The sequence below is a fragment of the Passer domesticus genome, chromosome 9 (genome assembly GCF_036417665.1).
Source record: "Passer domesticus isolate bPasDom1 chromosome 9, bPasDom1.hap1, whole genome shotgun sequence".
Lineage (NCBI taxonomy): Eukaryota > Metazoa > Chordata > Aves > Passeriformes > Passeridae > Passer > Passer domesticus.
The window spans coordinates 15,182,184-15,209,638 of NC_087482.1; the positions used below are offsets into that span (position 1 = coordinate 15,182,184).

A 27,455-nucleotide genomic window follows, 5' to 3' on the forward strand; every position below is an offset into this window, starting at 1 on the left:
TCCCAAACATCTAAATCGAGGGAGTATATCACATTTGTAAAAAATCTATGAAATTTTGCCTATCTGAAAACGTCATAATAATCTTCCTTCCAAAAAATCAAATCGTGTCCCCATTTGCACCAGAGTTTAATAACTTTCTCCTCTGACGCAGTAAACGGAACCTGAGCTTCCGAAGGTACATTTTCCCAACTTTCCTCCCACCTTTTGCGAATGGCAGGATCTTCAGGAAGGGAAAAAATAACAGTACCTTTAGACAGTGTCCTTGTGGATCCAGCTGTGCAGCTCTGCTGCTCTGCGGTCTCTGGACACAATCTCCAGGAAAGTCCAACAGGTTCTCCTGTTTGCCTTGGCTGTGAACTCTGCCCATCTTCAGGGTCTCGTTTCTTCAGCTCCAGGCTAGATTCCATGGTCACTCTTGGGGTGACCATCAGTTTCACACGTCCAGGGGTCACCAATTCTTGCTTTGACTGCAACCCCTGGTGCGAGGACACGAGGCTTGACTCCACTTTCATCAGAAGGCTGATTTATTATGATATATATTATACTAAAATGCTACATTACAACTATACTAAAAGAACAGAGAGAAAGATCAGAAGGCTACAAAGACAAGAATAGAACAGGAATCAATAACAAAAATCCTGTGACTGCTCACAGCCTTGGCACAGGTGGCTGTGATTGGTCACTGATTGAAAACAATCCACATGGACCAATGGAAGATTCACCTGTGGCACTCCACAGCAGCAGATAGTTATTGTTTACATTTCTTTCCTGAGGCCCTCAGCTCCTCAGGACAGGAAAAATCCTAGCAGAGGCTTTTTCACTAAAAATCCTGGCAACACCATATTTTGCCCATCTATGGTGATCCAGCAGAATGTCAAACCCAAGAGCAATGCCCCAAGAGCAGAGGTGGTGCTGGGGAAAGGGAGGCAGGGCTTCAAAGTGTCTCAGGATGGGTCCCCAGCTGGACTTGGCTGTTATTTCAGCCAGAGCTTGCCCAGTTCTGTGTGATTCCAGCAACTGAAAGCTTAAGGACAATAAATCATATTTGGGTTTATGTGTTACAATTCCTCCTTCATCACAGGGACCATGCTAAGAAGGTTTGCCTCCTTGCATGTGTCCTGGTTTAGGGCAAGTTTGGGAGATAACCCCCAAAGGGGCTTCTCTACAAAAGCAGATTCAATTGCCCCTCCCCCCTCCAACCGGTTCGGGAGAAAATATCTCCTTGGAGAAAAGTGGAAAGAAACCTGTTTATTAAACAATAGAAACCAAACAATATTAACAATAAAACTTCTCACTGCTCCAAAGAAAGCAAACTCAGAACAGTCCCCTCCCCAGGTTGCAGCTCGGCTCACTCAGTCTCTGATCAGTCTCTCTGGTGCTGGAAACGCCGTGGCCCAGGCCCGGCCAGGGGGGCCACAGGTGGAGCTGCCGGTGCTCTTCTGGGTGTTCAGTCCAGAGCAGGCTTGAACAGGTCCAAGAAAAAAGGAAAAAAATCACAATGCAGAGAACTTCTTTGCCTCAGCTAGCTAAAACTAACTAAAAGCAAGAAAAAGGGAAAAAAGGAGCTCTGTCCGGCTGTCTGTCCATCCGCAGACAACACAGTCCAGGAGCAGGAATGTGGAGGAGTGAGAGCAGTCTGAAAACAAACTGCGCGCTTCTTCCCTCCCCTCCTCACTGTCTGGAAGAGAGTCTTAAAGGTGTAAAACTTATTATTCAGTATAAACAGAACAAGACGATTGGGGATAAAAGCATCATATAGTCAACCCAGGACAGCATGGTACACCCATTCTCTCCCTTCTCCTTCTAGCTCCTCATATGTTCTTTTGTCCTCCATTTTCTCCAGCGCAAGACCCAGCAGCAGAAGCCAAGAGAAGACCCCAGAGTATGCAGGTATGTACAGGGATGTCTGTCCGAAAGTGGCCTTTCTAGTCTTGACACGGAAGTGACATTTGGAAAGCTTGGTTAAGCCCATTTATGTAAAGATATCTTTACATTTATTTCAATTTCCTAATGGGCTCAGAGGACTCTCCCAGAGCCCAGTCCCTGGGATTGTTCTCTGGTGGTGCAGTGAAAACTCCTCCAGTGTTAATTGTTGATTGACAGGAGCTGAAGGGGTACCTTGGGCTCCTGGATGTGCTGTGCAGGAAGAGGAAACATTCCTCTCCTTCTTGGTCATGCCTTTTATCTCCCTGCAGCCTTTCTAGTTCCAAACTCAGAATGGAAAAACAAGCCAATTAGCATGAAATGAGAAATGTTTCCACTCCTTCCGACTGCCCTTGAAGGAGAAAATCATTCCTTGGGGTAATTTCTGATCTGAACTGTGTGAGATTTGCTGGAGATTCATGGATATTGCCTAATTTTGCACTGGGAGGAATAGGGAAACCTCCTATGATGGAAAGTCCTTTTGAATTTTCCAGTGAAGGAGAAGGAGACTTCCAAATGGCTGCAGCCTAGGCAGGGTGTGAGTTTGTCATCCTCTGATAGCACAAGCCCAAAGCCACCTGTGGCAGGTTCCCAATGACAAATCTCTTCCCCGGCTGTCTCTGCCTGTGTCAGTGCTGCAGGCTGAGGCTGGGGAGGAGGTGCCTCCTGCCTTGTCCCTGTCCCTGCCTTGCCTGATCCCTGACAAGTGGAATTGTGCCAGACAAAATGCATTCTCTGGCACCTCTGGGTCATCCACTGCTTTCAAGCTGTAAGCTTCAATGACACTGTTGTAGTTCCTTTGGCATCTCTGGTTGTGTAATGATAGGAGAGATGAGACTTGGAGAAGTAATTCTGCCGATGCAGAAAAAGGGATCAGATCCCCTGGTCCCTTTGCTCAGGGTTTGTTCTGCCAAATCCTGGGTATGGCCCCTTTGGAATGACTCCTTCATTGCTGGAATGCATCTGCAATGCTGAATGCAGCAAGGGAGTAGTATCACTCATCAATGTCGTTGCCAATTTTGCTGTATGAATTCTGGACTAGGAATGAACCATCTCATTAATCCATCACTGTCTCTCTTTTGTTACTGACCGGGATGTTTTATAGCAGGAAACAAATCCAGTTTTAAGAGAGCGGTATTCCTCACTAATGGCCTGTATACCACATGGGTTTATTCTTGGTGAAACTATGTAAAAACTTAGTTCTCTTACTTCCAACAGTTCAGTTGGAGAATATATCAGAATGACCCGCCCTGTACTATTTCCACTGAGAAAAATTTGAATTGATAGTATTAGCCAAGATCAGAAATGTTTTGAGGCAGATCATGTTTATGTAGGTTTTGGGTTTTATGATGGTAGTTTGTTGACTGCATGAAAGAAATCAGGAAGAAAAACCCATGGAGCAATGAAGCACAGCAAAAGTGGCAATTTCCAATTGAATGGCCAGTTTATGCCCTGCAAATGCAGACTCCTTGAGTACTGGGGACATGTAACCTGGATTGCAAAGCTTCTTCCAACATGAGGTGCCATTGTTCATGTGCCAGCACTTCCTCTGTTGTGAAGAGAAAGAAAAGTAATGAAGCAATAAAACCCAACCTAGAACTGAGTGGGAGTTACTGAAACAAAGGCCATGAACACTAACTTGGAAAGCAATTACTTCTGAGTTGTAATTGTCAAATTCTGTTGACCACTGTGGGTTGCCCACAGTTTAGAAGGAAAGGGATTTCAAAGTAGTGGATGGGTAATGAACAACACATAAGCAAAGTTGTAGAAGCTTTCTCTCCTGGTTTGCCAGCTCCATACATTTCAAAGGAATTCTAGTGATGGTAGTTGCATGAAAAGAAAAAGCAGAGAGATCTTCTGAATAATGAAAACACCCCTTGCATGCCTCACCCATTAGATGGATTGATTGTAAAGGTGGGAATTCACCGAACTCACTTCTTCCCTTGTGAGCGTGGCTCAGCCTCACACAGAGGTGAGGTGGGAGCTGGGCCGCTCTCTGTTGGGAGGAAGGGTCTTGTGGCAGCCCAGAGAGGCTGTGCACATTGGCAGGGAACAGCTGTGCCCTGCATGTGCCCTGCAATGAGCTGTGCTGCTGGCAGTGCCCCGTGGAGCTGTAGGGCTGCTCAGCTGTGGGGCAGGGAGAGGAGCAGCAGGGTGCATGTGCAGCTGAGCCATGGCTGGAGAGCACAGGGCTCTGGGCTCCCTGCTGTCCCAGGGCAGCCCAGAGGCCAGGCTGTTCCTGTGGCAGCTCTGTGGAAGTGGGGCAGGGTTTTCCCCCTGGCCTGCTTCAAGCTGCTGGTGGCAGGAGCATGTTTCCCTGTGCAGCTATTTAGAAGCTTCCAAGGAATCTGTCCCATGAAATACGGAGCTTCAGATGATTTAGATTTACTTTGTGGACTCTCTTATATTTTATGTCTCCACTTTGCAGCTCTGACTGGCTATCCTCTTGCCAAGAGGTTTTCCCTGGCAAGTCCCTCGATGCTCCTTCCCTCCAAGCCGTTGCCTCCCATCCAGAGGAGCTCTCCTTCTGCCACGCCAAGCAAGATGTGCAGCGGAGAGCAGGAGACTGGGAATGCTGGCAACGGCTGGGATGAGGAGAGTAGAAAAAGCCAGGAGCTCAGAGCAGAGGGAAAAGGAAGAGAGGTAAGGAGACCAAGCTAAGTCCTTTGTGCTAAATTTTCATATCATGTGCTGTCAGCAGAGCTCTGAGACCTCTTCCCTGACAGGAACTGACCCTTTCACTGAATTTTGAACAGGTCCTGGCTTGGCTCTTTGGCTGGGCCAGAAATGATGGGATACTAAGCATGGGTGTGCATCTGCCCCTGCTGCCTCCACCCCCATTCCTGGCCATGGCATGGGGGCTCCGGAGCAAGTTGGGCAGGCAGAGACCTTGCAGAGAGCAGCAGGGCAGGGAGCTCTGCTGAACTCCCTAAATGGCAGTGAGGCTGAGATGATGGATGTGGGGGAGCTGGAGAGCAGCGAGCATCCCGAGAGCTCAGCAGCAGCATCTGGGCTCCAAGGCTGCTGGGGAAGTGTAGGAGGGAAGGGCAGCAGCAGCAGAAATGAGGGGCTTGAGACAAGCAGGTTTGGACATGCTGCAGAATGGCTTTGTGGGGATTTGGCTGGAGATCAGCACTGGCTGTGAGACACGTTAGGGGCAGGGAGAGAACAGTGATCTAAACCCACTGCCATGGCATCCAAAAGGCCAGGGGAGGCAGTGGCACCCCAGAACACCTTGATGTCAAACATGTGGATGCCAGCTGGAAATGTAGTCACATTTCCAGGGAAGTGAGAAGGTGGGGAGAGCTCGGAAATGTGGGACATGGTCTCTCCCAGTTCCCTTTGCATTCCCAATCCACAGCCAAGCTGCTGCATCAGTTTGACTTTTCCTACCAGGTCCCAGTTAAGAGCATTGATAAAATTCTTGAGGCATCAAAGGGGGCAAGTGTGGATGATTGATCTGAGCACTGTGTTCTACTCTTTCCAGACCTCCTTGCTGTGCTCCACTGGCGGGGAAATGAAGAAGAGACAATTGGGAAAATCTTTAATCCCCCGTCTACGCAAGGCAGGAATTCCCCCTGTGGGCAGTGCTGCTGGGTCTGTGCACAGCTCTCCAAAGATGGAATTGCAGGAGTCCCAGGAGATGAGGTAAGCCAAGGTGTCTGCTGCTCCAGTGTGCTCTTCACCTCACTCTTCCCATCTCCTGTGGTGATTTGGCACAGTCTCCCATGTATTTAGGCAAACCTCTGAATATTCCGCATTTTGCCCATCCAATGTCAAACCCAAGAGCAACGCCCCAAGAGCAGAGGTGGTGCTGGGGAAGAGGAGGCAGGGCTTCAAAGTGTCTCAGGATGGGTCCCCAGCTGGACTTGGCTGTTATTTCAGCCAGAGCTTGCCCAGTTCTGTGTGATTCCAGCAACTGAAAGCTTAAGGACAATAAATCATATTTGGGTTTATGTGTTACAATTCCTCCTTCATCACAGTGACCATGCTAAGAAGGTTTGCCTCCTTGCATGTGTCCTGGTTTAGGGCAAGTTTGGGAGATAACCCCCAAAGGGGCTTCTCTACAAAAGCAGATTCAATTGCCCCTCCCCCCTCCAACCGGTTCGGGAGAAAATATCTCCTTGGAGAAAAGTGGAAAGAAACCTGTTTATTAAACAATAGAAACCAAACAATATTAACAATAAAACTTCTCACTGCTCCAAAGAAAGCAAACTCAGAACAGTCCCCTCCCCAGGTTGCAGCTCGGCTCACTCAGTCTCTGATCAGTCTCTCTGGTGCTGGAAACGCCGTGGCCCAGGCCCGGCCAGGGGGGCCACAGGTGGAGCTGCCGGTGCTCTTCTGGGTGTTCAGTCCAGAGCAGGCTTGAACAGGTCCAAGAAAAAAGGAAAAAAATCACAATGCAGAGAACTTCTTTGCCTCAGCTAGCTAAAACTAACTAAAAGCAAGAAAAAGGGAAAAAAGGAGCTCTGTCCGGCTGTCTGTCCATCCGCAGACAACACAGTCCAGGAGCAGGAATGTGGAGGAGTGAGAGCAGTCTGAAAACAAACTGCGCGCTTCTTCCCTCCCCTCCTCACTGTCTGGAAGAGAGTCTTAAAGGTGTAAAACTTATTATTCAGTATAAACAGAACAAGACGATTGGGGATAAAAGCATCATATAGTCAACCCAGGACAGCATGGTACACCCATTCTCTCCCTTCTCCTTCTAGCTCCTCATATGTTCTTTTGTCCTCCATTTTCTCCAGCGCAAGACCCAGCAGCAGAAGCCAAGAGAAGACCCCAGAGTATGCAGGTATGTACAGGGATGTCTGTCCGAAAGTGGCCTTTCTAGTCTTGACACAGAAGTGACATTTGGAAAGCTTGGTTAAGCCCATTTATGTAAAGATATCTTTACATTTATTTCAATTTCCTAATGGGCTCAGAGGACTCTCCCAGAGCCCAGTCCCTGGGAGTGTTCTCTGGTGGTGCAGTGAAAACTCCTCCAGTGTTAATTGTTGATTGACAGGAGCTGAAGGGGTACCTTGGGCTCCTGGATGTGCTGTGCAGGAAGAGGAAACATTCCTCTCCTTCTTGGTCATGCCTTTTATCTCCCTGCAGCCTTTCTAGTTCCAAACTCAGAATGGAAAAACAAGCCAATTAGCATGAAATGAGAAATGTTTCCACTCCTTCCGACTGCCCTTGAAGGAGAAAATCATTCCTTGGGGTAATTTCTGATCTGAACTGTGTGAGATTTGCTGGAGATTCATGGATATTGCCTAATTTTGCACTGGGAGGAATAGGGAAACCTCCTATGATGGAAAGTCCTTTTGAATTTTCCAGTGAAGGAGAAGGAGACTTCCAAATGGCTGCAGCCTAGGCAGGGTGTGAGTTTGTCATCCTCTGATAGCACAAGCCCAAAGCCACCTGTGGCAGGTTCCCAATGACAAATCTCTTCCCCGGCTGTCTCTGCCTGTGTCAGTGCTGCAGGCTGAGGCTGGGGAGGAGGTGCCTCCTGCCTTGTCCCTGTCCCTGCCTTGCCTGATCCCTGACAAGTGGAATTGTGCCAGACAAAATGCATTCTCTGGCACCTCTGGGTCATCCACTGCTTTCAAGCTGTAAGCTTCAATGACACTGTTGTAGTTCCTTTGACATCTCTGGTTGTGTAATGATAGGAGAGATGAGACTTGGAGAAGTAATTCTGCTGATGCAGAAAAAGGGATCAGATCCCCTGGTCCCTTTGCTCAGGGTTTGTTCTGCCACATCCTGAGTATGGCACCTTTGGAATAACTCCTTAATTGTGTATATGCAACTGCAATGCTTACTGCAGCTAGGCAGCGGTAGTCCTCAGTAAGTAAATGACATTTTTTCTGGATTAATTCTGGACTATAAATCACTTCTGTCATTCATCCTTTCCGGTCTTTCTTTTGTTACTGACCCAATCATTTAGCAGGGTGATAGAATCCAGTTTTAAGGCAGGTATACCTCTCATAGTGCTTGACTGCTACATGATTTTATCCTCTGTGAAACCATGTGAAGAATTAGTTCTCCTAGTTCTACCAGCTCTGTTGGGAAGTGTTTCAGAATGACCGGCCATCAGCTACTTCTATTAAGGACATTTTGAATTGTCAATATCAGCCAAGATCAAAATTATTTTGAGATAGGTCATGTTTATTTGGGTTTGGATGTCTCTGCTGAAAAGAAAGCAGAGAATAAACCCCTGGAACAAGGAAGGAGAGCAAAAGTGGAACTTTTGGATGAGCACTTTGTTCCCTGCAAATACAGGATTGCAGAATGCTGGGCACATCTAATGAGGAAAGCAAAGCTTCTTTTGCTTCCAACACGTGGTGCCAGAGATTTACAGGAACCTTTGCTTCCATTCCCAGGCCTCTCACTGAGTCAGGCCAAGGAGACAGATCATCCCAGCAGTCCTGGTCTTAGGAGTGACAAGGAGCGGAGGGACATCTTTGGAAAGGTAAGGGATAAGAACAGGGATGAGCAGACTTCCTTTCCAGTGGCTGTTTAGTGCTTGGCCCAAAATGCCACTGAAAATCATAATCTTCCACTCCTTGGGGGATGGGGATTCTCTTGGGAATGTATTTGACAGCTACAGAGCAATTGCTTGGCTATTTCCAGTAGTGCCAAGGTGACTGGTTTGGAGATGGTGCTAAGGTCACGCCAGAAGCATTCTTTATGTGCAAAGGCTGGTTTAGAGAAGTTCTGAATGGCAGATCATGCTAGACATCAGTGAATGTGGGAGAAGTGCATCCTTGGATGCAGAGAAGCAAAGACTCTAATGTTGAGTGTAAGCAAGGCTGCAAACTAAAATGGGAGAGTTTGCTTTTTCCTGGTTACCTTTGTGGCTGTATCTCACAGCCCTCTCATTCTCAAGTTTTCTGCTCATTAACATCAGCATTTGTGCAACTTGTTTTCACAAGACTCCTCCTTTTGGTCTGCTGGCCTCAGAGACCAAGTCCTTCAGAGCTGAGTCCTTCAGAAGCCAGGAAGTGAGAAACAGCTGCAATTCCTGGCCATGAGTGTTAAGCAACAGTCATTCCCCCTCCTTGCTGGGTATTGCACATGGTTTTCGTTCTTCTGCCATGGCCTGTAGGAACTGCACTGCCTGCTCACTGTCATGTGAGCTCTTCATCTGTCTTGGAGCACTCCTATGACTGTCATGCTTCAAGCAGGGCTTCCTGACATAGGTTGCAGTTGCAGCAGTGTGAGGTTGTGGCAGTGAAGTGTTCCACCTCACTGTGTGTAATTGCCAAGGCGAGCATGGGAGACATTCCTCTGAAACTATTGGAATGGATATGGAGCTGCATGGAAGACTGTGGCACTCTGTGCACTCTGTGCTCCTGATGAGGTGTTGTGTCTGCTTGGTGTGTCTCTGCTTACAGTCTGTGATGTGTTTCCATTGCACCTAGACCCGCGCTGAATTGTGCAGGTTGGCTAAAGAGAACTTAGAGCAGAAGAAAATGGAGATTTTGATGGAAGAGATGAAGAGGAGACAAAATGAGAAATCATTGCAGCTTCCTCCAGAGACATTTGAGCCTGGAGATGCAGCTGAAGCAAGTAAGTGGTGGCTACACTTGTAGTGGTCCTTTTTGACCACTTGCTTGCCCTTTGCACAATGTTGCAATCAGACTGGGGGGGCTGTTCTGCTTGCATCTGAGTAAGAAGCTTGCATTAGGATTTAATTCTGTTTCCCAAAGAAAAATAGAGAGACATGAAGTGTCTTGCCCATGGCCTCATTGAGTCAGTAACAGAATATTAGCTTCCCACCTCCACTTGTAAAGTCTTTCAGAGTAGAAAATTCTGTCTTGCAAAGTACACTGGGGCTTCAGACTCTCTCCTGGAGAGCAGCCTCCAGGGAAGGTGAGGCCAAAAGGATGCTTTTCAACCAGGCTGCAACCTGGAAGGAACTAAATTCCATTCCTTCTGATGAAAACACCAGAGATCCTTCTCCTGCCGCTCCCTGCTGAGGAGCTGGCGCTGTAGAGCTGTGCTGAAGCCCCAGGCAGTGCTTGTGTTTTCGTCCCAGGAGCAAGCAGCGTTCCCAACTGAATCCTGGCTGAGGGGCTCAGCCTGCAGGGCTGTGAGTGCTGCCCGAGGGCGGCAGCAGGGCCCTCAGGGGCAGCACTCAGCCCGAGGGCATCACACCAGGCTATCTGCACTTTGGTAACTTCCCTGCCTGCCTCTGGAACAGAAGAACAAAAGCAAAGCAATACTCTGGGTTTTCTTTGTTTCTTAGGAGAAGCGTCACTGCAGTTTGCTTTTAAACTAGAAGAGGGAAGATTTACATTAGATATTAAGGAGATTTTTTTTTTAAATGAAGGGGATGAAAAGCTGGCAGGATTTGCCAAGGGAAGCTGTTGTTGGTCTATCCTTGAAGGTGTTCAAGGCCAGTTTACGTAGGGCTCTGAGAAACCTGATCTAGACAACGTCCCTGCTCACAGGGGTTGGACTAGATGGTGGTTAAAGGTGCCTTCCAGCCCAAACTCCTCTGGGATTCTGTGATCACTGTCCCATGTTAGTGTGCCATTGTTATACTTGTAGTTCTTTGGGACAACAAAGAATGTTACCCAGCTCTAGCAACTTCTCTGGCCTTTTCCATCATCACCCCGTCCAGCACTCTCCACTTACAGGCTCCTCTTTGGTGCCTGCAGGCTTCAGCCTACCACCTATCAATGGCACAGCTCCCAGTGTACAGAGAAAAGACCCTGGTAGCGCCATGAAGAAAACGGTCGTGAGAAAGCAGGACACGGTGCCCTTACAGCCCAGTACGCCCACCCTCCATGGAGATGGCAGCTTCCCACGCAGCTCCTCGGGTAAGCCTGCTCCATGGCAGCATTTTCCTGCAGGGGTTTGTCCTTGCAAAAGGAGCACAAACTGCCTCCTGCCTCAGCCAGCACAGCCGGGATCTTGGGTTCATAGTGTGTCCTGAGAATGAACAGCAAATCTACTTTGGAGTTACTCCAGCTTGGTAGTCTAGAATATTTGAAGTCAATGGAAACAGAGGCACTGTCAGGTGTGAAGGGTCAGGTGTGGCTGTTCCCTGGTTGTTGCTTCCTGGGGATTGAGCTGGGCCCAGCAGGGCTGGGTTCTTCAGGCTTGGCTTGGTGCTGTCACGAGGCAGCTGCAGGTCTCTCCTCAGGGACTTGCCGAGAGCCCCTGTCCTCAGGGCTGTGGGAAATCAGGGTGCTGAGACAAGAGGGGCACCTGAGGGGTTCCCTCCTGGGCTGGCCAGTCCTGCTGTTGGCACTGCCTGGCAGGGAGTGGGAGCTCTGCGGCCTCAGGAACCTGCCGCTGGCCGTGGCACCTGTGGCACTTGGAGCTGGGGCTGTGGGGCAATTGTCAGGTTTAGCCTGGAGCTGTGCTCAGCTGGGGAGGCTGAGAGAAAGCAGGGAGCCCCAGGATCCAGAGAGCAGGGAAGTCCTTGCAGTGACCTCGCAGACAGCCACTGGTGCCCTGCGCCGAGAGGAGCCGCTCCGTGGGCTCAGGCAGAAGGACAGAGCCTTTTCGGACCCACAGCAGGCCTTGCAGGAGGCACTGTCCTTGCTGGGCAGTGATGACTGGTAAGAAAGGCCCCATCACTCTGTGTCCCTCTTGGCGTTAAGTTCGGTCAGAAGCGAGTCTTGCTGGTGCCTCTGAGCCCCGAGAGCCCAGAGGGCCAAAGGGCACTGCTGAAACCACTGTGGAGCTGTGAGAGGATAAAGAGTGGAGAGCAGCCTTTTCTTGGCCTTGCTCTGCAGCACTGCTCCAACTGTAGCAGGTCCATGCTGTTTCCTGGCTTTGGCTGCTGCTCCATGGAGCTGCAAAGGAAATGCTGAGGGAAGAGAGAAAGCTGTGGGACGAGATGCTTTGCTGGCTGAAGGCAGAAGCAGGATGGCAGCAGTTTTGAGTGTAGAGATTTGGGTGCCTTGGGCCACTGGCCCAGTGGGACTGAGTAAGATTCCTCTCTGCTCCCACTGCTGACAGCAATGGCAGGGACTCCTGCATGTGAGTCCCAGAAGCTGCTCCAGGCAGCTCCTCTTTTTGAGAAATGGACTGAGTTGTGCCTTCAAGTCCTTCTGCCTACCATTACTCCTGAAGGGCTCATGGCAGAAGAGAAGGAAAGAGAAATAAAATCCTCTGGGAATCTTGCACTTTTGCAATTCAACTTTTCCTTCTCAAGGAATCATACGGGCTTGAGATGTTTTGTCAATTCTCACAATGTGTCCCAAAACTCTACACAGACAGAAGGAGGCCCAGAGGTGATACCCTTCCAAATGTTAGGTGATATTGGTTGTCTTTTTGATGTCTGGGTTAGCATCCACTCACTGGTGGATGCTTCATTCTCACAGGGAATGAAAAATTTCACAGCATGAAAAATTAGCCACGTTGCATCTCCTTGTGCAGTCTTCTTTGCTTTGCCCTTTCTCTTCTGCTTTCTCTTCCCCATTTCTCTTTGATGCCCTGGGAGGTGCAGAGAGCTTCTGCAGGTGTGGGGGTCCTGATGACACTCAGGGGTGCCCATGGGATCAGTTGCCAGCCCTGGCTGCAGCCCTGATGCCTCACACACCTTCCTGTAGCTGAGGGCCTGCACAAAGCAAGTGCTGAGAGATGGAGTTGTTTGCACCTTTTCAATAACACTTTGCTGTTGTGGGCATTGTTTTAGGTCGGAGTGTTCTGGGAAAAGCCAGAGTTTTAACAGTTCTTGCCCAGGGGTGGAATCTTAATCTTCTGGGACATCCTGCTGCTTTTTTGGGGAACGTGTGAGGTGGAGTGGGTGACACACAGGCCTCGATTGTAGAGTGGAAACTCAGCTCCAGAGTGCCAGTGCAGACTCTCAGTGCTGAACTGCCTGCTGGGGCTGCCAAAGAAGGAAAATGTCCCAATAACAGCCCAATGGGACTGTGTCTCAGGGACAGGTACAGGGAGGTGACAAGAACCAGCAGCATGGCCTGGCCTCACAGCTTCTAGGAAGCAGTGATGACAGAGGGACTTAATAGCAGAGATTTTCAGAAAGGTCACAAATGAAGACTCTGAAAGCCCTCTCTTTGCCTCTTGGATTTGTGTATGCTTTTGACAGCCACAGCATCCTGTGGCAATGTGTTCCACGATTTCATTAAGTACTCCTTGAAAAGCACCTGCCATGCTTTGACTGAGCTGCCAGCCTGGTGATTTGAAAGGGTGCTGCCAAGTGCTTGGGTAGAGAGAAAAATCAATCTTTTTTGTACTTGCCTTTCAGGGAACGGAAGAAGAAGGGACTCTTGAACATCACACTGCTGGCTGAGTCCCATTCAGAAGTCCTGCTCTGTCAGCTTCGTGAGATTTGCTTGGCAGTTACCAGAGAGGTGAGAACATTGCTCTGAATTGTCCCCCATACTCGATACACGGCTTGTAGAGTAGAATATGTGCTTGTTCATCTCCATGTGTGCTCAGGGACTGCCTTCATTCTGGTTTTAGACCTTCTATTTCTAGTGTCTGTCAGCTATCTGTAGGATCTGTGTGTACATGTAGCTGTATTTACTGGCAGGTCGGGTATCTGACACTTGTCTGCGAGTGAGGTACCATTATAATGCAAGGCAGAAAAGAGACACTAATAACATGATATGCCAGATTCCCAATCTCTGCCCAAGCTGTAATTGAACACTGCAAATGAGTCTGTAGACCTGAGCCTGTGTTTTCTGTTTTCTGCCTGGGTGCTTCAACTACAGGTGTTGCTTTTTTGAACAGGAGCATCTGACTGTTTTATCTTTATGCCTTGTGCCTTTATGGTTTGAAAGCAGCCCTTTCTTTATTTTGCTTCTATGTTTTTCAAATAAAAGGGCCTAAAATCAAAGCAGTAGACATTATAGAAGGTTTAAGTGGAACACTTTAGTGAAGCCTATTTTTCATGCCTGCAGTAAGAAGGTGTGTGGGCAGAAACTGGTGCCCGAGTAAGTGTCTTTCATGCTTGGGCTCTTCTGCTCCTACTGTGCTTTTATACACAGTGGGACGTGTTGTGATTTCCTGGGAGTCTTGTCTAAGGAAACTGGTTTTCTTTGCAAGGTGATGCTTATGTTTCCCCTCATGACTTCCCCAGGTGACCAACCTCCGGTCCAACGTGTCCTGCTCTGCAGTTGTCACTCTGGGAGAGCTCTTTGCGATCTTGGGGAAGGACATGGACTCCGAGGTGGATCAGATTGCTGCAGTCCTTCTCCACATGTTGCGGAACTCCCCAGAGTTTATTCAGAAGGCAGCCTGTCAGAGCCTGGGCATGATGGTAGAGAACGTGACTCCTACACGAGCAATGACTGCTCTCCTGGACAATGGAGTCAAGTAGGTTCTTCTTCTTTCTGTGATATTCTTGACCTTCTAGTGTGTAGGTGAGGGAAGGGATGACAGAGAGAACGGGAATGGTGGAAGGGAAGGGCCCTGTATCCTGCATCTTCTGTGGACTCAGTGACTTGATTCTCTGATCAACCTCATTTCTCCTTTCTGAGAAATAAGGAGGGTACTTGCTGGGGCATGGAGCACATCAGGGAGAATGTGCTGGGTGTGGCACAGCCTGCACAGCAGATGCAGCTCCTGCCAAAAGGAGTCTTGTGTGACTGTCCTGGCCTTAGAGCTGTGTTTTCTATTCAAACTGATGTTTCATGTTAGCCCTGAGATGATGATGCACTTTCCAGGCACCCTCACTGGCTGAGTGCCATGGGACAGCTGAAGCAAATGCTGCCTTAAGTGTTGGTGCTGGGCCTGATAGTTCCCAAGAGACAGTCTCTAGAATAGGACAAGCTGGATAAACTGACTGCCACCCTTTCCTCAACTTTGGAATAGGATAAAACACTCAGACGTATCCCTTGCCAAGCTTTACAAAAGAAACAGGCTGCATTGCTGGGTGTTCCTCAACTTCACGGCCCACGGCGTGTTTTCTCTGCATTTGTGTTTTCCCAGGGGTCTGCAGATTTGGGGATGAATGGGTGGAAAGAGCCTCATCCTGCTGCAGCTCTGGCTAGTGGGTGCCCTCTGATGGGTCAGCACGAATTGTCCTTAATTTCTAAATAATTCATATGTAACCTATTACTTTAATCTTTCTCCAAGTAAACTTCGGGAAAGAAATTGAGCATCCAATAGTGCAGGGAGACTGAATGCTTCCCTTTTCCATGCAGACAGCCCATCTGTACAATGCTAACTTTGTGTTTATCTGAGGACAGAACCTTCTACATGTGTCTGCAGCTGCAGGGAGAAGCCAGGCTCCTTCCCCCAGCAAGGACAGGGAGCAGGCTGTGGCCAAGGCCTGTGCTGCTGCTGCTCCTTCTCCCTGTGTCCCAGGGTTTGCTCTCTCCTTCCCAGGAGCTGCTACGTCCCGGCACGGAAGTGTACGGCCGAACTCCTCCTGTCCTTGATGGAGAAAATGGGAGTCACGAAGCTGGCAGGCACACCCAGGGCTGAGAGGCTGGCACAGGTGGCAGGGACACTCGCTCAGGACAGTCACAAGGACACGAGGTAATGATCTTCTTTCACCTCCTAAAACAGGAAAACCGTTTTGTGTTTGGCTTTAAGCTAAAACCAGAAAGAGTGGAAACTCAAGGCAATAATAAGTGACCTCACAGTGTGGCTAAGGGGCATAGAATCATGGAATATGCAGAGTTGGAGGGGAGCCATGTAGATCATCCAGTCCAGCTCCCGGCCATGTGCAGGACAGCCCAAGAGTCACTCCACGTGCCTGAGAGCATTGTCCAAACGCTTCTTGAGCTCTGTCAGGCTTGGTGCTGTGACCACTGCTCTGGGTTGTCTGGGGAAATGACTGTACTGGGTAACCTGAGGTTGGCAGCAAGGAGCATTGCCAGCTCCCTGTGACTTGCGAGATTCTTTACTGAGATTACAAGAGCTCTGATTAGCCAGTCCAACAGTTTTGTTTAGCCTTAGGCGCACAAGAGAAAGCCAAGTGTAGGCTAATGTTCATCACTGAAGGATCCCAAACATCTGTTTCTCATTAACTTAAGACTTCCCTAGAAATATTTTAGAGGTCTTTAGCCAATGTATTCAGTCTTTCTAAACCTCTTCTGCAGATTTCTAGAGTGCTATTATCTGTGGCTCAGTGACCTCCAAATTTCTTCTTGAAGACAATTGTGGTTTCCTAGTGGCAAAATCACCCCAAGCCACCAAAATCCCCTTCCTTTGATGATGAAATTCCCATTAATAGCTGCCAAGAACACCAGAGCAACTGGCTGCCCATGTGTATACAGATAGTATAGAATAGTCAAAAGCAAGGATGAGGTGTTTTGTCCTGGCTTCCCTGCCAGTTAAAGGAAGGAAAATGTATGTGCAAGGGCAGCAGAACACTGCTAATAGGCTCTGACAACAAAGCAGATGTGTTTCCCTTGTTGCCTGGGATCCTTTGATCCCACAGAAGCACACCCTCAGTTTCAGAGAGAAATGGTATTTTTCTGTTGGCCCACATTCTCCTCTTGCCTCTTGTGTTCAGCTGACAGCACTGTGCAGTGTCAAGTGAGGTAAATCCCCCTCTTTGCTGAGTCTAGGTAACGCCTTCTCATGCAAACATTGCACCCGATGAGTTTAAGGCATCAGCCTCTTCTGTTAACACTTTTCCTTTGTTCACTTTTCTTTTGTTTCCTTCCTTCCTTCCTTAGGCATTATGGACAGGAGATGGTGAAGATGTTGCTTAGTAATCAAAAATTTAAAAAGCTTTTGGAACAATCTCTTTCCACGCATGACCTGGAAGATATCCTGAAGAGAATTAAGAAGAAAGTAAGTGCTTGGCAGGACAAATGTCTCCTTTGTGCAAGTATTGCCACTGCTAATAGGAGATCAAATATACCCAATGTGTCTGTATCTCATTCCTCTTTTGCTGAATCATTTTATTCCTGAAAATGAGCTGTTAATCCTCAGCCTGTTCTTCTGCAGACCACACAGGAACTGTATTCTTAGGGGAAAAGTAGGGTTTTGAATACTTTGAATATGGGTCACAAAGAGGAAAGGGAGAGAGGAGAAAATGGGTTTACATTCATGTTTAAGCCCCCACAGCATTCTCCCTACCCTGCCCTCAGTAAAGCAATTAAGTGACAATAGTGCTTCTGAACATAACAGAGTCTTTGCAAAAGAGACTCTAAGTCTCTTAGTACTACCAAGAAAATTTCCAAATATACAAAAGATGTCCAAGTCAATCCTAAATACTACAATTATTTTAGGACTACTGCCCTGCTGTCAAGCCCTGTGGAGCTGGAAGAAGCTTGGTAAATTCAGCAGCATCCAGTGGAAAATCATTTTTTTGATTGGGAGGGATTTTATTCTTTTTATCTACATTACAGAAGGGAGTTTTTCTTTGTGCAGGGGCAGGCAGAGTAAGTGTTGAACCAAATCAACTTCCAACACAATGGGCCAACCCCCAAAGAGTCCAATTTTTTCTGCTGCTTCCTTTAAGACCACTCATTGCCTACCAGTTTGCATAATTCCCATTTATGGTCAAAACTCATAAATTTGGGATTTTAGACAGCAGCTCAGTCTGGTAGCACCCATAACCTGCCTTGGGCTACCAAAAACAAAGAGCTGGCATCACTGAATCTCTGGTCTGTTTATTTCTGTGAGTTAGGAAATGTTTCCCTAGGCCTTGGTAGCAGTGATCCTGGTTCTAACTGGTGTTTTAAAGAGGGAATTTCCTAGTTCTATTCTAAAGATTGATGGGGTTTCTCTGTGTCTCTGTAGGGGATGGAAAACCAGAAGGCTGAACGCCCACCTGTGCAGGAGCCGGTGAAGAAGAGGAATGAAGGCTCCAAGGAGCCCCAGGCCACATCACCTCCTAGCAAACGGTACTGAGCACTTTTGCCAGATGTGACAAAGCCCATGACATGCTTCACATGCCTCTTCCTCAGGCACATCTTTCTGATGGAGATGACCAGTGTCAAAGATTGTTTCCTTTCCCTACAAATGCTCTAGGATAAAAAATATCTATTTCTGCATTGTGTTGAACACAGCTTCTCTGGAGGGCTTTCCACAAATACTGGGCGACAAAAAGTCACCCATTGCTTGCAGTTCAGATGATCCAGTGCAGTGGCAAGGGCAGGGCTGTGGAGGCTAGGAGAGGGCCAAGTCTCTGCTGCCTGACTTGAGACAAGTAAATTCAACCAGGGTTTTTTTCATCCAAGTGGAGTCCTTTTTAGATGGGTGTTTTAATGAGAAGTCCCAGTCTAGAGGCAGGATGCCATTCCTCAAACAAGCAGTTCCCTTCCATGAGGTTTGGTCTAGCTGATTGTTGGTTTTCTTACCCTCAAACAGCAGTACCAAGTTTGAGTAGTAAGGAGCAAGACAATTCCTAAGCCATTTTGGTCAACAGGTATCTCAAGGTGGACTTTTTGTCTTGTGATTCCTGTCCTTCCTACAGTTTGCTTGATGGACAGCGTGTTTGGTTTATTTCCCCCTGTGCTGCAATCAGCATTTAAGACAGGAATTTGGTCCTTGCTGTCTCGTCATGCCAGTGGCAGAGCTACTTGTACTGTTTTCCTCTGACAACAGAGGGGGATTTATTTAGCTCTGTCATGCTCAGCAGTGGCAAGAAAGTGACCACATGCCTCAGTAGCATAGCTAGCATCTTCCCATTCTCATGGAAGAGGCAGGTTGATCCAGGAGGATTATTCCCAGTGGGTTTGTTACGCTGTGCATCTAGTTTCTAGGGAAGCAAATGAAATGTGAGCGTAGTTCTGGGATGTCTGATTTCTGTTTTTCTCTCTGTTACTGATTTTCTGGATCATTTAGCTATGCCCCTGTTCATCTGTTCAGATGCATCTGAGCTACTTTTGCAGATTGTCATGCCTGGTTGTAGAGACACTTCTCCAGAGTGATGAGTTTCCTTATTGTAAGACACACACATCCCGTATGAGGAGGCATTTAAACTTGGAAGCAGTGTCTCTCTTTCCCCACAAAGTAACGTGGCCTGTGTGTCTTAGAAGCCATCTGAAGATAGAGCAGATGCATCTCATCCTTGGTTTTCCTGCGTGAGCACTAGAAGAATGTGACTTGCAGATTGTTTCCCATAATGATTGTCATGAGGTCCACGTTGTTCTTCACTTCAGAGCCTCATGATTTTCTAGCTTGAAATCACATCATTAGGAAAGCTCCCCAAGATGTTTGGCTCACAATTAACTGAAGGGATTATCAGAAACAGATCCTAATTTGACTTTGTTTTCCAGGGCAAAGTCTGCCACTGGTGGACGCCGCCTACACCGTGCAAGAGCCCAGGTCACATTACCTGCATCTGTGGAAGAAAGGGAGCTGCTCCAGAAGCTTTACCATCTCCTGGAAGCCAAGGCGTTCCAGACACGGATGGAAGGAGTGGCACTCCTCCTAGACCTGTCCAAAACCAGACCCCAGCTGATCTCCACTAACATTGTCCAAGTATGTAGGATATCTTCATTGCTCCTTTCATTTAGCTCCTTTCCCAAGCCTGCGGAAGTAAAGTTAATTCAGTGTGTCTTGGCACTATATCCTGGCTGTTTGGGACAGACTGGCCCTTCTTATCCAGACAAATTAATTGAGCTCCAGGCTTCAGGACAAGTTATTTCAGTCCAGCTGTATTTTTCTGGCAGGTGCCTATTGCTGCTGTTCATCAGATGATGGTAGAATTTTCTGCTGGTGTAACCTCTGCTGTCTCCTACTCCCAGTTGGGTTAAGTGGAGGGAATTGAGCCATTGAAGACATGGCAATTATTTTCTAGAGAAAAAATGGGTTTGCATGGGGAAGAGAAGTATCAGGCTGGGTTGGTTTAAACAAAATGTTTTTAAAATGATACTTCTGTGAACTCCATCTTGTCTTGCACAGGTAAAACTCATTTCCATCCTCGTCCCTATTCCTCTTGGTAAAGATGGTGCTCACCCTTCTTGGGGGGCCTTTTTTTCTCTTTGGAAAGGAAGAAAACAAATAAGGACAGATCCATCCCTTCTCCTCCCTGTAGCTGCTTTTCCCCTTTTTCCAGAAAAGTGTGCCTGATAATGTGGCTGTCAAGGGACTGAACCTGCTGGAATGAGAGCTGTACAGCACATTATATTTCACAAGTCCACCTGTTAGTCAGAGCAATGGTCTGGATCCTGGAAGAGTTGATCTGAGCCCTGCCCTTCTCCAGACACAGGTTCTGAGACAGAGAAAATAAAACTTAGATCTCCTCCAGCCATAGTTTAGGCAAAATCATAGCTGCCCTCAATACTTGAGGCAACTGTATAAAAAACTGGGCATTGTAAACATCTGCTTCCATACTTGTAAAGCAAAGGTAGTCTTTTGAATTAATAAATGGAATTGATTCAATGATTTATAGGATGAGAGAAACACCATAGGAATTTTTCTGTCCCCACCCAAACCTCTTAAAAACAGATGAAAATCTTTCAAGCAGCATGAGGTTGTGCAATCATTCCAGTGAGTGGCCCACAGGAAAACAGTGAAAATGTGCAAGCAAGGGCTGACCTGAGAGAAAGGATCACTTTCATCTTTTAGATTCCTGAGTGCTCATTTCTACATCGCTTCTTCAAAAAAGGTCATTTTAATCAAGCTTTCATGTTGTTTGTTCTCTTCACAGATTTTTGATTATTTTGGCCTGAGAATCTGTGACACACATAAGAAAGTGAAGCAGAAGGCGCTGGAGGCGCTGGCAGAAATCATAGGACTCCTGCAGGATGCCATGAACCCATTGATGATCCGTTTGGTTGAAGGCATAACAAAGAACCTAAACTCAAAGGATCCTGGGGTTCATGCCGCAGCTATGACGCCTCTGGACCAATCTGTTGTGCATTTAGGTAAGGCTGAGCCCTGGCATGGACTCTCCTCACCTGTGTCTCTGTCTCTCCGACACAAGAGAACGCTGAGTGCCTTGGTAGCTGTTGCTGTCTGTGGAATGCTCCAGCTGACACCCACCAGAAGCTGTGCAGGTGCAGTCCTTATGCACCATCCCCAACTGGCTGGAATGTGCAGCAGCATTTCCCAACAGTCCCAGGAGCCCTTGGCTCTGTGCTGCTGGTCTGAAGAGCAAGTCCTGGACTACAGCTTTGCTGCAATTCAGAGGCAAAGGGGTTTTGGAGTTTGCTTGGGCCCCGTCTGACTTGCCAAATGAACAGCTTTGCTGTAGGCATGAAGGGACACCGGCCCATCAGAGCTTCTGCACAGCAGCCACCTGGAAGGCTCTACATTATAGGCAGTAGCTGCCTGTTTTCCACCTTTCTTCTTTGTCTTCTTTTTTCAAAGGGGACCATAGGATTCATCAAGTTCATTTCTTTATAACACATGGGTCAAAATCCATCTGTCAATGATGCCTTGTTCCACACGTTGTTTTGCATGGGACAAGAAGGAAATGGCAAATACCTACAGAGGCAAGGGCAGCTGTAAATTTTTCTGCCACACAGATTGATGTCAGGTCTGAAAATGCCACACTGGGGGAATATGGCTGAACAATGGAGTGTTGAAGAGGCAGGTCTTCAAGGGGAGTTTCCACTTTCTCCACCTCAGCTGCTCTGCGAAGTCATGGACTGCCTGACTCAGTGCCTTTCTGTGTCCCAAGTATGGGCTTCTTCCTTTTGGCTCTGGGATGCAGAACCTTTTCATTGCTTCCATGTGACTGAACTCTCAAGGACCCTGATGTGAAATGTTTTAACATAGCTCCTGATAGAGCAGACAACTTTGGATTTACAAATGTGAAAGGAGAGCTTTTCTTTTGGCATTTTAAACACCGACAAGTAGGCTGGAAGGAAAGAAGAAAAGGATTCAAAAATCAGCAGAAATGGACTTTATTGTATAAAATGGGGTTGCCCCTGCCCTTTCCCTCACCACTGTCCTCTCTCCTATGCCCTCAGAAGAGTGAACAGAAACGTGTGTTTCACTTGTAGATGAAGTATCACTGATGAAAGAGCTCTGCCACCAATGGAGACAACTGAGAGGCCAAGCTCTGCTGGATGTCACGGAGCGTATCACAGGTACGGCCTCCCCTTCTAAGCCAAGAGGTCTCCGAGGGAGTATTTACAGGGAATGCCAGTGAACAGACAGTAGAGTAGCTCCTCCACATCAGGAGGTGCTGAGCTCTCACTTGGGCCCTTCTCAAGTCCCATAGTGGCCAGTGTCTTTAATTGCATTTAAACTCAAATGAAGTCCCATTTTTGAATGGGTACCATAACCCTTTTCCTGCTTAGCCAAATTGGTTTTGGGTACTTTCAGGAGCTCTTTCAATGTTGATGACTGCTGGTGGATTAACAGCATAGAGGAAATGAAGTTTCTTCCACCACAGAATAGTAAATGGCTACTACATAACAGTTTGCCTGATCAGGAAACAAGACTGGTCTCCTGAGCGTTTCAGGTTTTGATCTTTCAGCCAAATCTGCCATGCAAGGAGCCTGTTGGTAGTCACTTTTTGTCTGTGTTTGATATAGTTCAGTTCAGAAAATGAGCAGAGAGCAGATTCCAGAGGCAATGTGAGAAAACCCTCGTGTTTTGGATAAATTTCAGTCCCCTGTGTAGCTTTTTTCTGTCTCTATGCCCCTATTTCAGTGCACGTTGTAAGAAGAAATGCTATTAACATTGGGAGGGAAAATGTCATTAAAATGTGGAGATGCTCAAGTGCCGGGGCAAATGCAAAGGGCAATGGGTCTGGGTAATTCTCCAAGACACCCTGAGGTTTGAAACAGCTCTTTGTTGGAAGCCACAAAAGCATTCTGCCAAAGACACCAGGCTAGTCTCTGGTGGTTCTCATCCAGCTGTCAAGTAGCAGCCATCTCTGGTGGGCTGGAGTTTTGAAGTGTGTTCTAATACTGCCCTTTGCTGTGGGCCACGGAGCAAAGGGGAGAGCCAGATTAGACTTTTGGCCCTTGACATCAAAGTTACAAAAATGGAATCATTGCTTTTATTAGAAATCTCTCAATTGCCTCTCTAGGGTGCATTTCCAAATCTTCTACGTGGGTTTAGACAACTTGTTAATGGAAATAGAAGGCTATTTGACGTTTCATTCATTGTTCATGCAGAAAGAAATTGTGCAATAATTGAGTAAAGGTACAAAGTCTGCCACAGGTACAAGGCTCTGGTTGGAGATATTAGTCCCGAGGGGTTGGTGGTTGTGTTTCAAGGATGATCAGCGGCTTTGCCCATTTCTGGGTTGTGGGGCTGTGTGTGCTGTTTCACTGATCTTGGCCCGAGAGGCTTCCAAGACGCAAGAGCAGAGGTAGATCCCTGTTTGCATGGAGGCTGGTGGGTAAGCAGCTGTGTCGCTCTCCCGGCAGTGCTTGTGGAATGGGCTCATGCCAGGAGCCCTGAAGCGGTCGAGCGCTACGCCCTGCCCGTGCTCTGGTCCTGCCTGGAGAACAAGGCGCTGCCTGTGCGAAGCGCCAACGTCTGCGCTGTGGTCACCAAGCTGGCCTGTGCCCTCTGCGAGGCACTGGGCAGCCAGATCATTAAGTTTGCTGACAGCACACCTCCACATGTGCAGGAAAACCTCAACAGCCTTCTGGACTGGTGAAGGTTTGATGTTCTCCAGAAAGCGGACAAGTTTCTGAGCTGGACACCACCGGACGTGACTTTTCAGCTGTGCCAGAAATGACAAAATACTAAGGAAGGGTGTGCACCTGCCCCCACTCTGTTATCAGCATTGCCCTTCCTAGTCACGACATGGGGGGCCATAAGCAACTGCAGACTGATGACAGGGTAAAGATGAAGTATGGATCAGCCTCAAGTGAACCCAGACAGAGGAAAAGGTGAAGACTAAGCATGGATCAGCCTGAAGCAACTGCAGACAGAGGACAAGGTGAAGACCAAGCATGGATCAGTCTCACACAGAGGTGAGATGGGAGCTGGGCCGCTCTCTGTTGGGAGGAAGGGTCTTGTGGCAGCCCAGAGAGGCTGTGCACATTGGCAGGGAACATTGGCTTGAATTACACAATGGCTGTACACATTGTGCCCTGCATGTGCCCTGCAATGAGCTGTGCTGCTGGCAGTGCCCCGTGGAGCTGTAGGGCTGCTCAGCTGTGGGGCAGGGAGAGCAGCAGCAGGGTGCATGTGCAGCTGAGCCATGGCTGGAGAGCACAGGGCTCTGGGCTCCCTGCTGTCCCAGGGCAGCCCAGAGGCCAGGCTGTTCCTGTGGCAGCTCTGTGGAAGTGGGGCAGGGTTTTCCTCTGGTCTGCTTCAAGTTGCAGCCAGCAGGAGCATGTTTCCCTGTGCAGCTCTTTAGAAATTTCCAAGGAATCTGTCCCATTAAATACGGAGCTTCAGATGCTTTAGGTTTGCATTCCAGGCTCTGTTAAACTTTGTGTCTCCACAGATACGACTGGCTACAGTCTTTCCAAGAAGTTTTCTCTGGACATTTCTGATATTCCCTTACCAAGAAAGTCCTTGCCTCCAGTCCAGAAATGCTCTTTCCTCCAAGATCAGGAAGAACCTGTAAACTGTCCAAAGAATGTTTCAAGAATAGGATTTAGGCTTTAGGATTATCAAGAATAGGATTCATTAAGAATAGGATTCATCAAGAAAAGTATTCATCAACAATAGGATTCATCAAGAATAGGATTCATCAACTATAGGATTCATCAACAATAGGAGTTAGGATTTTGGAATAGGTTTAGGCTTCATAGTTGCAGATGTATCTATGTTCTGATAGTTTTGAATAAATGTGTTTGATTGTATATTTAAATTTTGATGACATATTTTAATTGTATATATTTTATTTTGATGATTTAAAAAAACTTAAATGAATCAATTAAATTTAAATAAACCAAAAGAAGAATGTGACACCAGGATCTCCTGGAGATTATGGGAGTACAGTGTCTCACCAAATCCTTTCTTCACTGGGCCTCTCTTCTTCCTCTTTTGCCATGTTTTCTTTGTGTCACTTGTGCTGCTGTTTTTAACTTGTCATGACAACAGGGCCACACATTGACATGTTTGGGGGACAATGGATCCAAAAGATCCTGTATGGTCAAAAGTTTTCTACCTAGATGAGTTCTGTGCTCACCAAAGGCCTGAGCAAAGAAACAAAGAGAAGTGTGCCCAAATGCCAAAGCTTTGCTCCTTTGCCATCTCGCACAGAGCTGGCTCACAGGTGTCTTCAATCACAATTTCATAGGTAAGAAGAGGTCGTGTATTTCACTGGGAAACGATGCACTGCTTTGGAAAAGTCATCTGTATATAGATTTACCCAGGCCAGCAGTCCAACTTTGTTGTTTGCAACTTGTTTGCAGAAGGATGAGTGGACTGGGAGGCCAATAACGAGTGACAAGGTTTCCTCAAACCTAAAGTGCAGCCTGTGTGCCATTCAGCCCAGAGCTGAGGGATCATTTGTTCCCATGGACCACTGCCTGCCAGGGTAATGAATTCCTGCATAGCTGGAACAAGCAATTCAGGATTCTGCTCCAGAATTGCTTGGTGGGCTGCATAATCATTGACAATACTCCCTATCCAGAAATTCTTTTGCAGTTTCCTTTCATAGTCTTTTGAAGCTTTTAAAGTTCACATTTCAATTTGCTTTGCCTTAAGGGAAAACACTTCCTGGGCCCAATGCATACTGCAAGCTCTTGACAGCAAAGTCCTCATGGTTGCCAGCTTCTGATGTTACAGAAGAAACTGCGTGTGAATGTGTTAATTAGGTTTTCTGATGGAAAAACTCTATGTCACATGGCTGCATGTGTTTGCTTAGCTATGAGTCTAGTCCTGGCCTAGTAAAGCCCAGGCAGGGTGGCATGTTGCAGGGAAAACAAGTCCGTGTGCTTATGGGGTTGCCATCAGCAGCAGAGTGAACGTGTGCTTTGGGGCTTTCTCTGGAGACACAATTAGGGACCTGCTCCATGCCACAATATTCTCTTAGATCTTTCTAAAATATTCTAAAAAGGGCAGTGAAACTTCACATCTCCTTGCAAAGCCACTGTTTGAATAGGGGCATTCTTGTCCCTCCTCAAAGCCACTGCTGTTGCAGACCAGAAACATGAACATCCACAAACAGGAACAATGCGAGGACCTCCAGCTGCTGCTTCAGAGCACTGGGAAGGCAGACCTGGTGTCTTGGTTTGAAAAGACAGGAGCCTGTGAAGGAAGGCAAAAGCCTCCTGTGAAATGGAAAAGGTAAACCCCCTCCCTCCGAATTATCACAACTTCAGAATTAAAAGGGCTCTCAGGCAAAGATATGGGAACGGGAATAACAGTTCTTTACTAGGAAGAAAAAAAACTAAATAACAATGTAATTTAGCACAAGCAAAAAAAAAAACCACTGGCAGAGTGAGAAAAACCTGACACCCTGAGAAGTCAGGGTGCTGATAGCAGTCCAGCCAAATGGTGGCTGCTCCTCCTGGAGCGGCGATCTGCAGAAGGGTGTAGATCCCTTCCGAAAATGCAGCAAAGGAGCAGCTGGGCCTCGGTTCCTGATTCCTCTCGGAAATCCAGCGAAGAAGGCTGTCTGTGGTCTCAGAAATGCTTGTTTTATGGTGGCAGGGATGCTTGGCTCCTCCCTCTGGGTGGAGCATCTCCCAATGGGATGATGTAACTAATCTTACCAGCCACAGTGAGTAATTCAATAGGCCATTAGCAGGAGATTATCTTCCTGGCAGTGTCATTGTTCTTGAAAGAGATAAGAAAAACTGCCTAACCCCCAACAGACGGCAAAAATAGAATACATGCTTATTTTACAAGCCAGGACACCTGGGTATTACTAATGTGAACACTTATTTAGCATTTCATTCTCCTTCACAATATCCAGATCTCTGGGTTTTTAGTTTCAGCAGCTGCTGGACTGGCTCTAGGGAAGAACAGTAAATGGGAAACAGCGACTGCCAGCCTTGCAGGGGTGGGGGAAAACCTGGAGTGTCTGCGTCGTCAAAAGATGAATGGGAAGAGTGTAAATGCCAAAGCCAAAGCTTTGTTAGGATAGCAGGATCAGTTCTTTACTGCATGCTTGCATGAAGGTCATGTGGGACCTCCTTTTTGTATCTCATGCAAAAAAGGAGGTCTTAATAATACCATGCTACTTAAACCCACATTGTGATGTAGCTCTGTAGTGGTTCACAATGAAGCAGATTGCATGCTTTGTCACTGCCAGCCCTGGTGATCCTGTGAGGACTGTAGTGTATGCTGTGCCTGTTTTACATCCAAGCAAAGCTTGATTTTGCTTATTAGTATAGAATAAATACAAGAATAGTAAAATGGACAACTAAACTGGCCACTTTGGAGGATATGCTCATGGTTTCACACATCACTCCTATACCGCATGCTCTCAAGGCTTGCACTCATCATGAAATATTTTAATAGAAAAACTCAGATCCCATGTTACATCTGAATAAAATTGCATCAGATCATCAAGAATTCTGCAGGCAGGAACAAGACAAAAGCCTTCTGACTCTCGCTTTAAGCTGTCCTGGATTTCTGCAGCTCTTTCTGAAAGCTGCTATAGGCAGAGTGTTTGTAGTTGTTTTTATGGGCTTTATGAAAGATATGTGGAACAGTCTGCAGGGCTCTCTGAGCAGAAAACTGCTTGTCCAAGCCCAGGGACATCGTGCTGGCAGAAGTGGAACGGCCCCGCTCCCAGCCCAAGAGTGTGAGCTGTGCCACGCTGGGCAGAAAAGACACGA

The 27,455-nt window shown here is 47.4% G+C and overlaps 2 protein-coding genes and 1 long non-coding RNA gene across 8 annotated transcripts; all 3 read left to right on the plus strand.

Annotated features, from left to right (window-relative positions):
- Positions 1-1,565: 1,565 nt before the first annotated feature.
- On the plus strand, positions 1,566-13,239 carry LOC135307681 (uncharacterized). Of its 5 annotated transcripts, XM_064432083.1 has the most exons (8): positions 1,569-1,890; positions 4,352-4,566; positions 5,411-5,571; positions 6,669-6,715; positions 8,286-8,374; positions 9,327-9,474; positions 10,548-10,730; positions 13,133-13,239. In XM_064432083.1, the coding sequence occupies exons 2-8, from the start codon at positions 4,402-4,404 to the stop codon at positions 13,156-13,158; spliced, it is 819 nt and encodes a 272-aa protein (XP_064288153.1). In that variant the 5' UTR covers positions 1,569-1,890; positions 4,352-4,401; the 3' UTR covers positions 13,159-13,239. The 5 variants fall into 5 exon arrangements, with proteins under 5 accessions (XP_064288149.1, XP_064288153.1, XP_064288154.1 ...); XM_064432079.1 differs by lacking the exon at positions 13,133-13,239 and having other exon boundaries at positions 1,566-1,890; positions 10,548-10,934; XM_064432084.1 differs by lacking the exon at positions 10,548-10,730 and having other exon boundaries at positions 1,572-1,890; positions 13,133-13,189.
- Positions 13,240-15,234: 1,995 nt separating this feature from the next.
- Positions 15,235-23,040, plus strand: LOC135307682 (TOG array regulator of axonemal microtubules protein 2-like). 2 transcript variants are annotated; one of them, XM_064432086.1, is made up of 6 exons: positions 15,235-15,372; positions 16,521-16,638; positions 17,593-17,696; positions 19,074-19,278; positions 20,450-20,666; positions 21,750-23,040. In XM_064432086.1, the coding sequence occupies exons 1-6, from the start codon at positions 15,272-15,274 to the stop codon at positions 21,896-21,898; spliced, it is 894 nt and encodes a 297-aa protein (XP_064288156.1). In that variant the 5' UTR covers positions 15,235-15,271; the 3' UTR covers positions 21,899-23,040. The 2 variants fall into 2 exon arrangements, with proteins under 2 accessions (XP_064288156.1, XP_064288155.1); XM_064432085.1 differs by lacking the exon at positions 21,750-23,040 and having other exon boundaries at positions 20,450-21,185.
- Positions 23,041-23,280: 240 nt separating this feature from the next.
- On the plus strand, positions 23,281-24,657 carry LOC135307214 (uncharacterized). Its single transcript, XR_010367937.1, has 2 exons — positions 23,281-23,684; positions 24,164-24,657. It is a non-coding gene; the product is annotated as an uncharacterized LOC135307214 (long non-coding RNA).
- Positions 24,658-27,455: the final 2,798 nt, after the last annotated feature.

Bases quoted from the DNA above. Each gene is read 5' to 3' on its own strand.
- LOC135307681 (XM_064432079.1), top strand. From the start codon at position 4,402: ATGCTCCTTCCCTCCAAGCCGTTGCCTCCCATCCAGAGGAGCTCTCCT. The intron at 5,572-6,668 runs GTAAGCCAAGGT...CATTTTCTCCAG, and splicing joins CAGGAGTCCCAGGAGATGAG to CGCAAGACCCAGCAGCAGAA. The intron at 6,716-8,285 runs GTATGTACAGGG...TTCCATTCCCAG, and splicing joins GAAGACCCCAGAGTATGCAG to GCCTCTCACTGAGTCAGGCC.
- LOC135307682 (XM_064432085.1), top strand. From the start codon at position 15,272: ATGGAGAAAATGGGAGTCACGAAGCTGGCAGGCACACCCAGGGCTGAG. The intron at 15,373-16,520 runs GTAATGATCTTC...TTCCTTCCTTAG, and splicing joins GACAGTCACAAGGACACGAG to GCATTATGGACAGGAGATGG. The intron at 16,639-17,592 runs GTAAGTGCTTGG...GTGTCTCTGTAG, and splicing joins TGAAGAGAATTAAGAAGAAA to GGGATGGAAAACCAGAAGGC.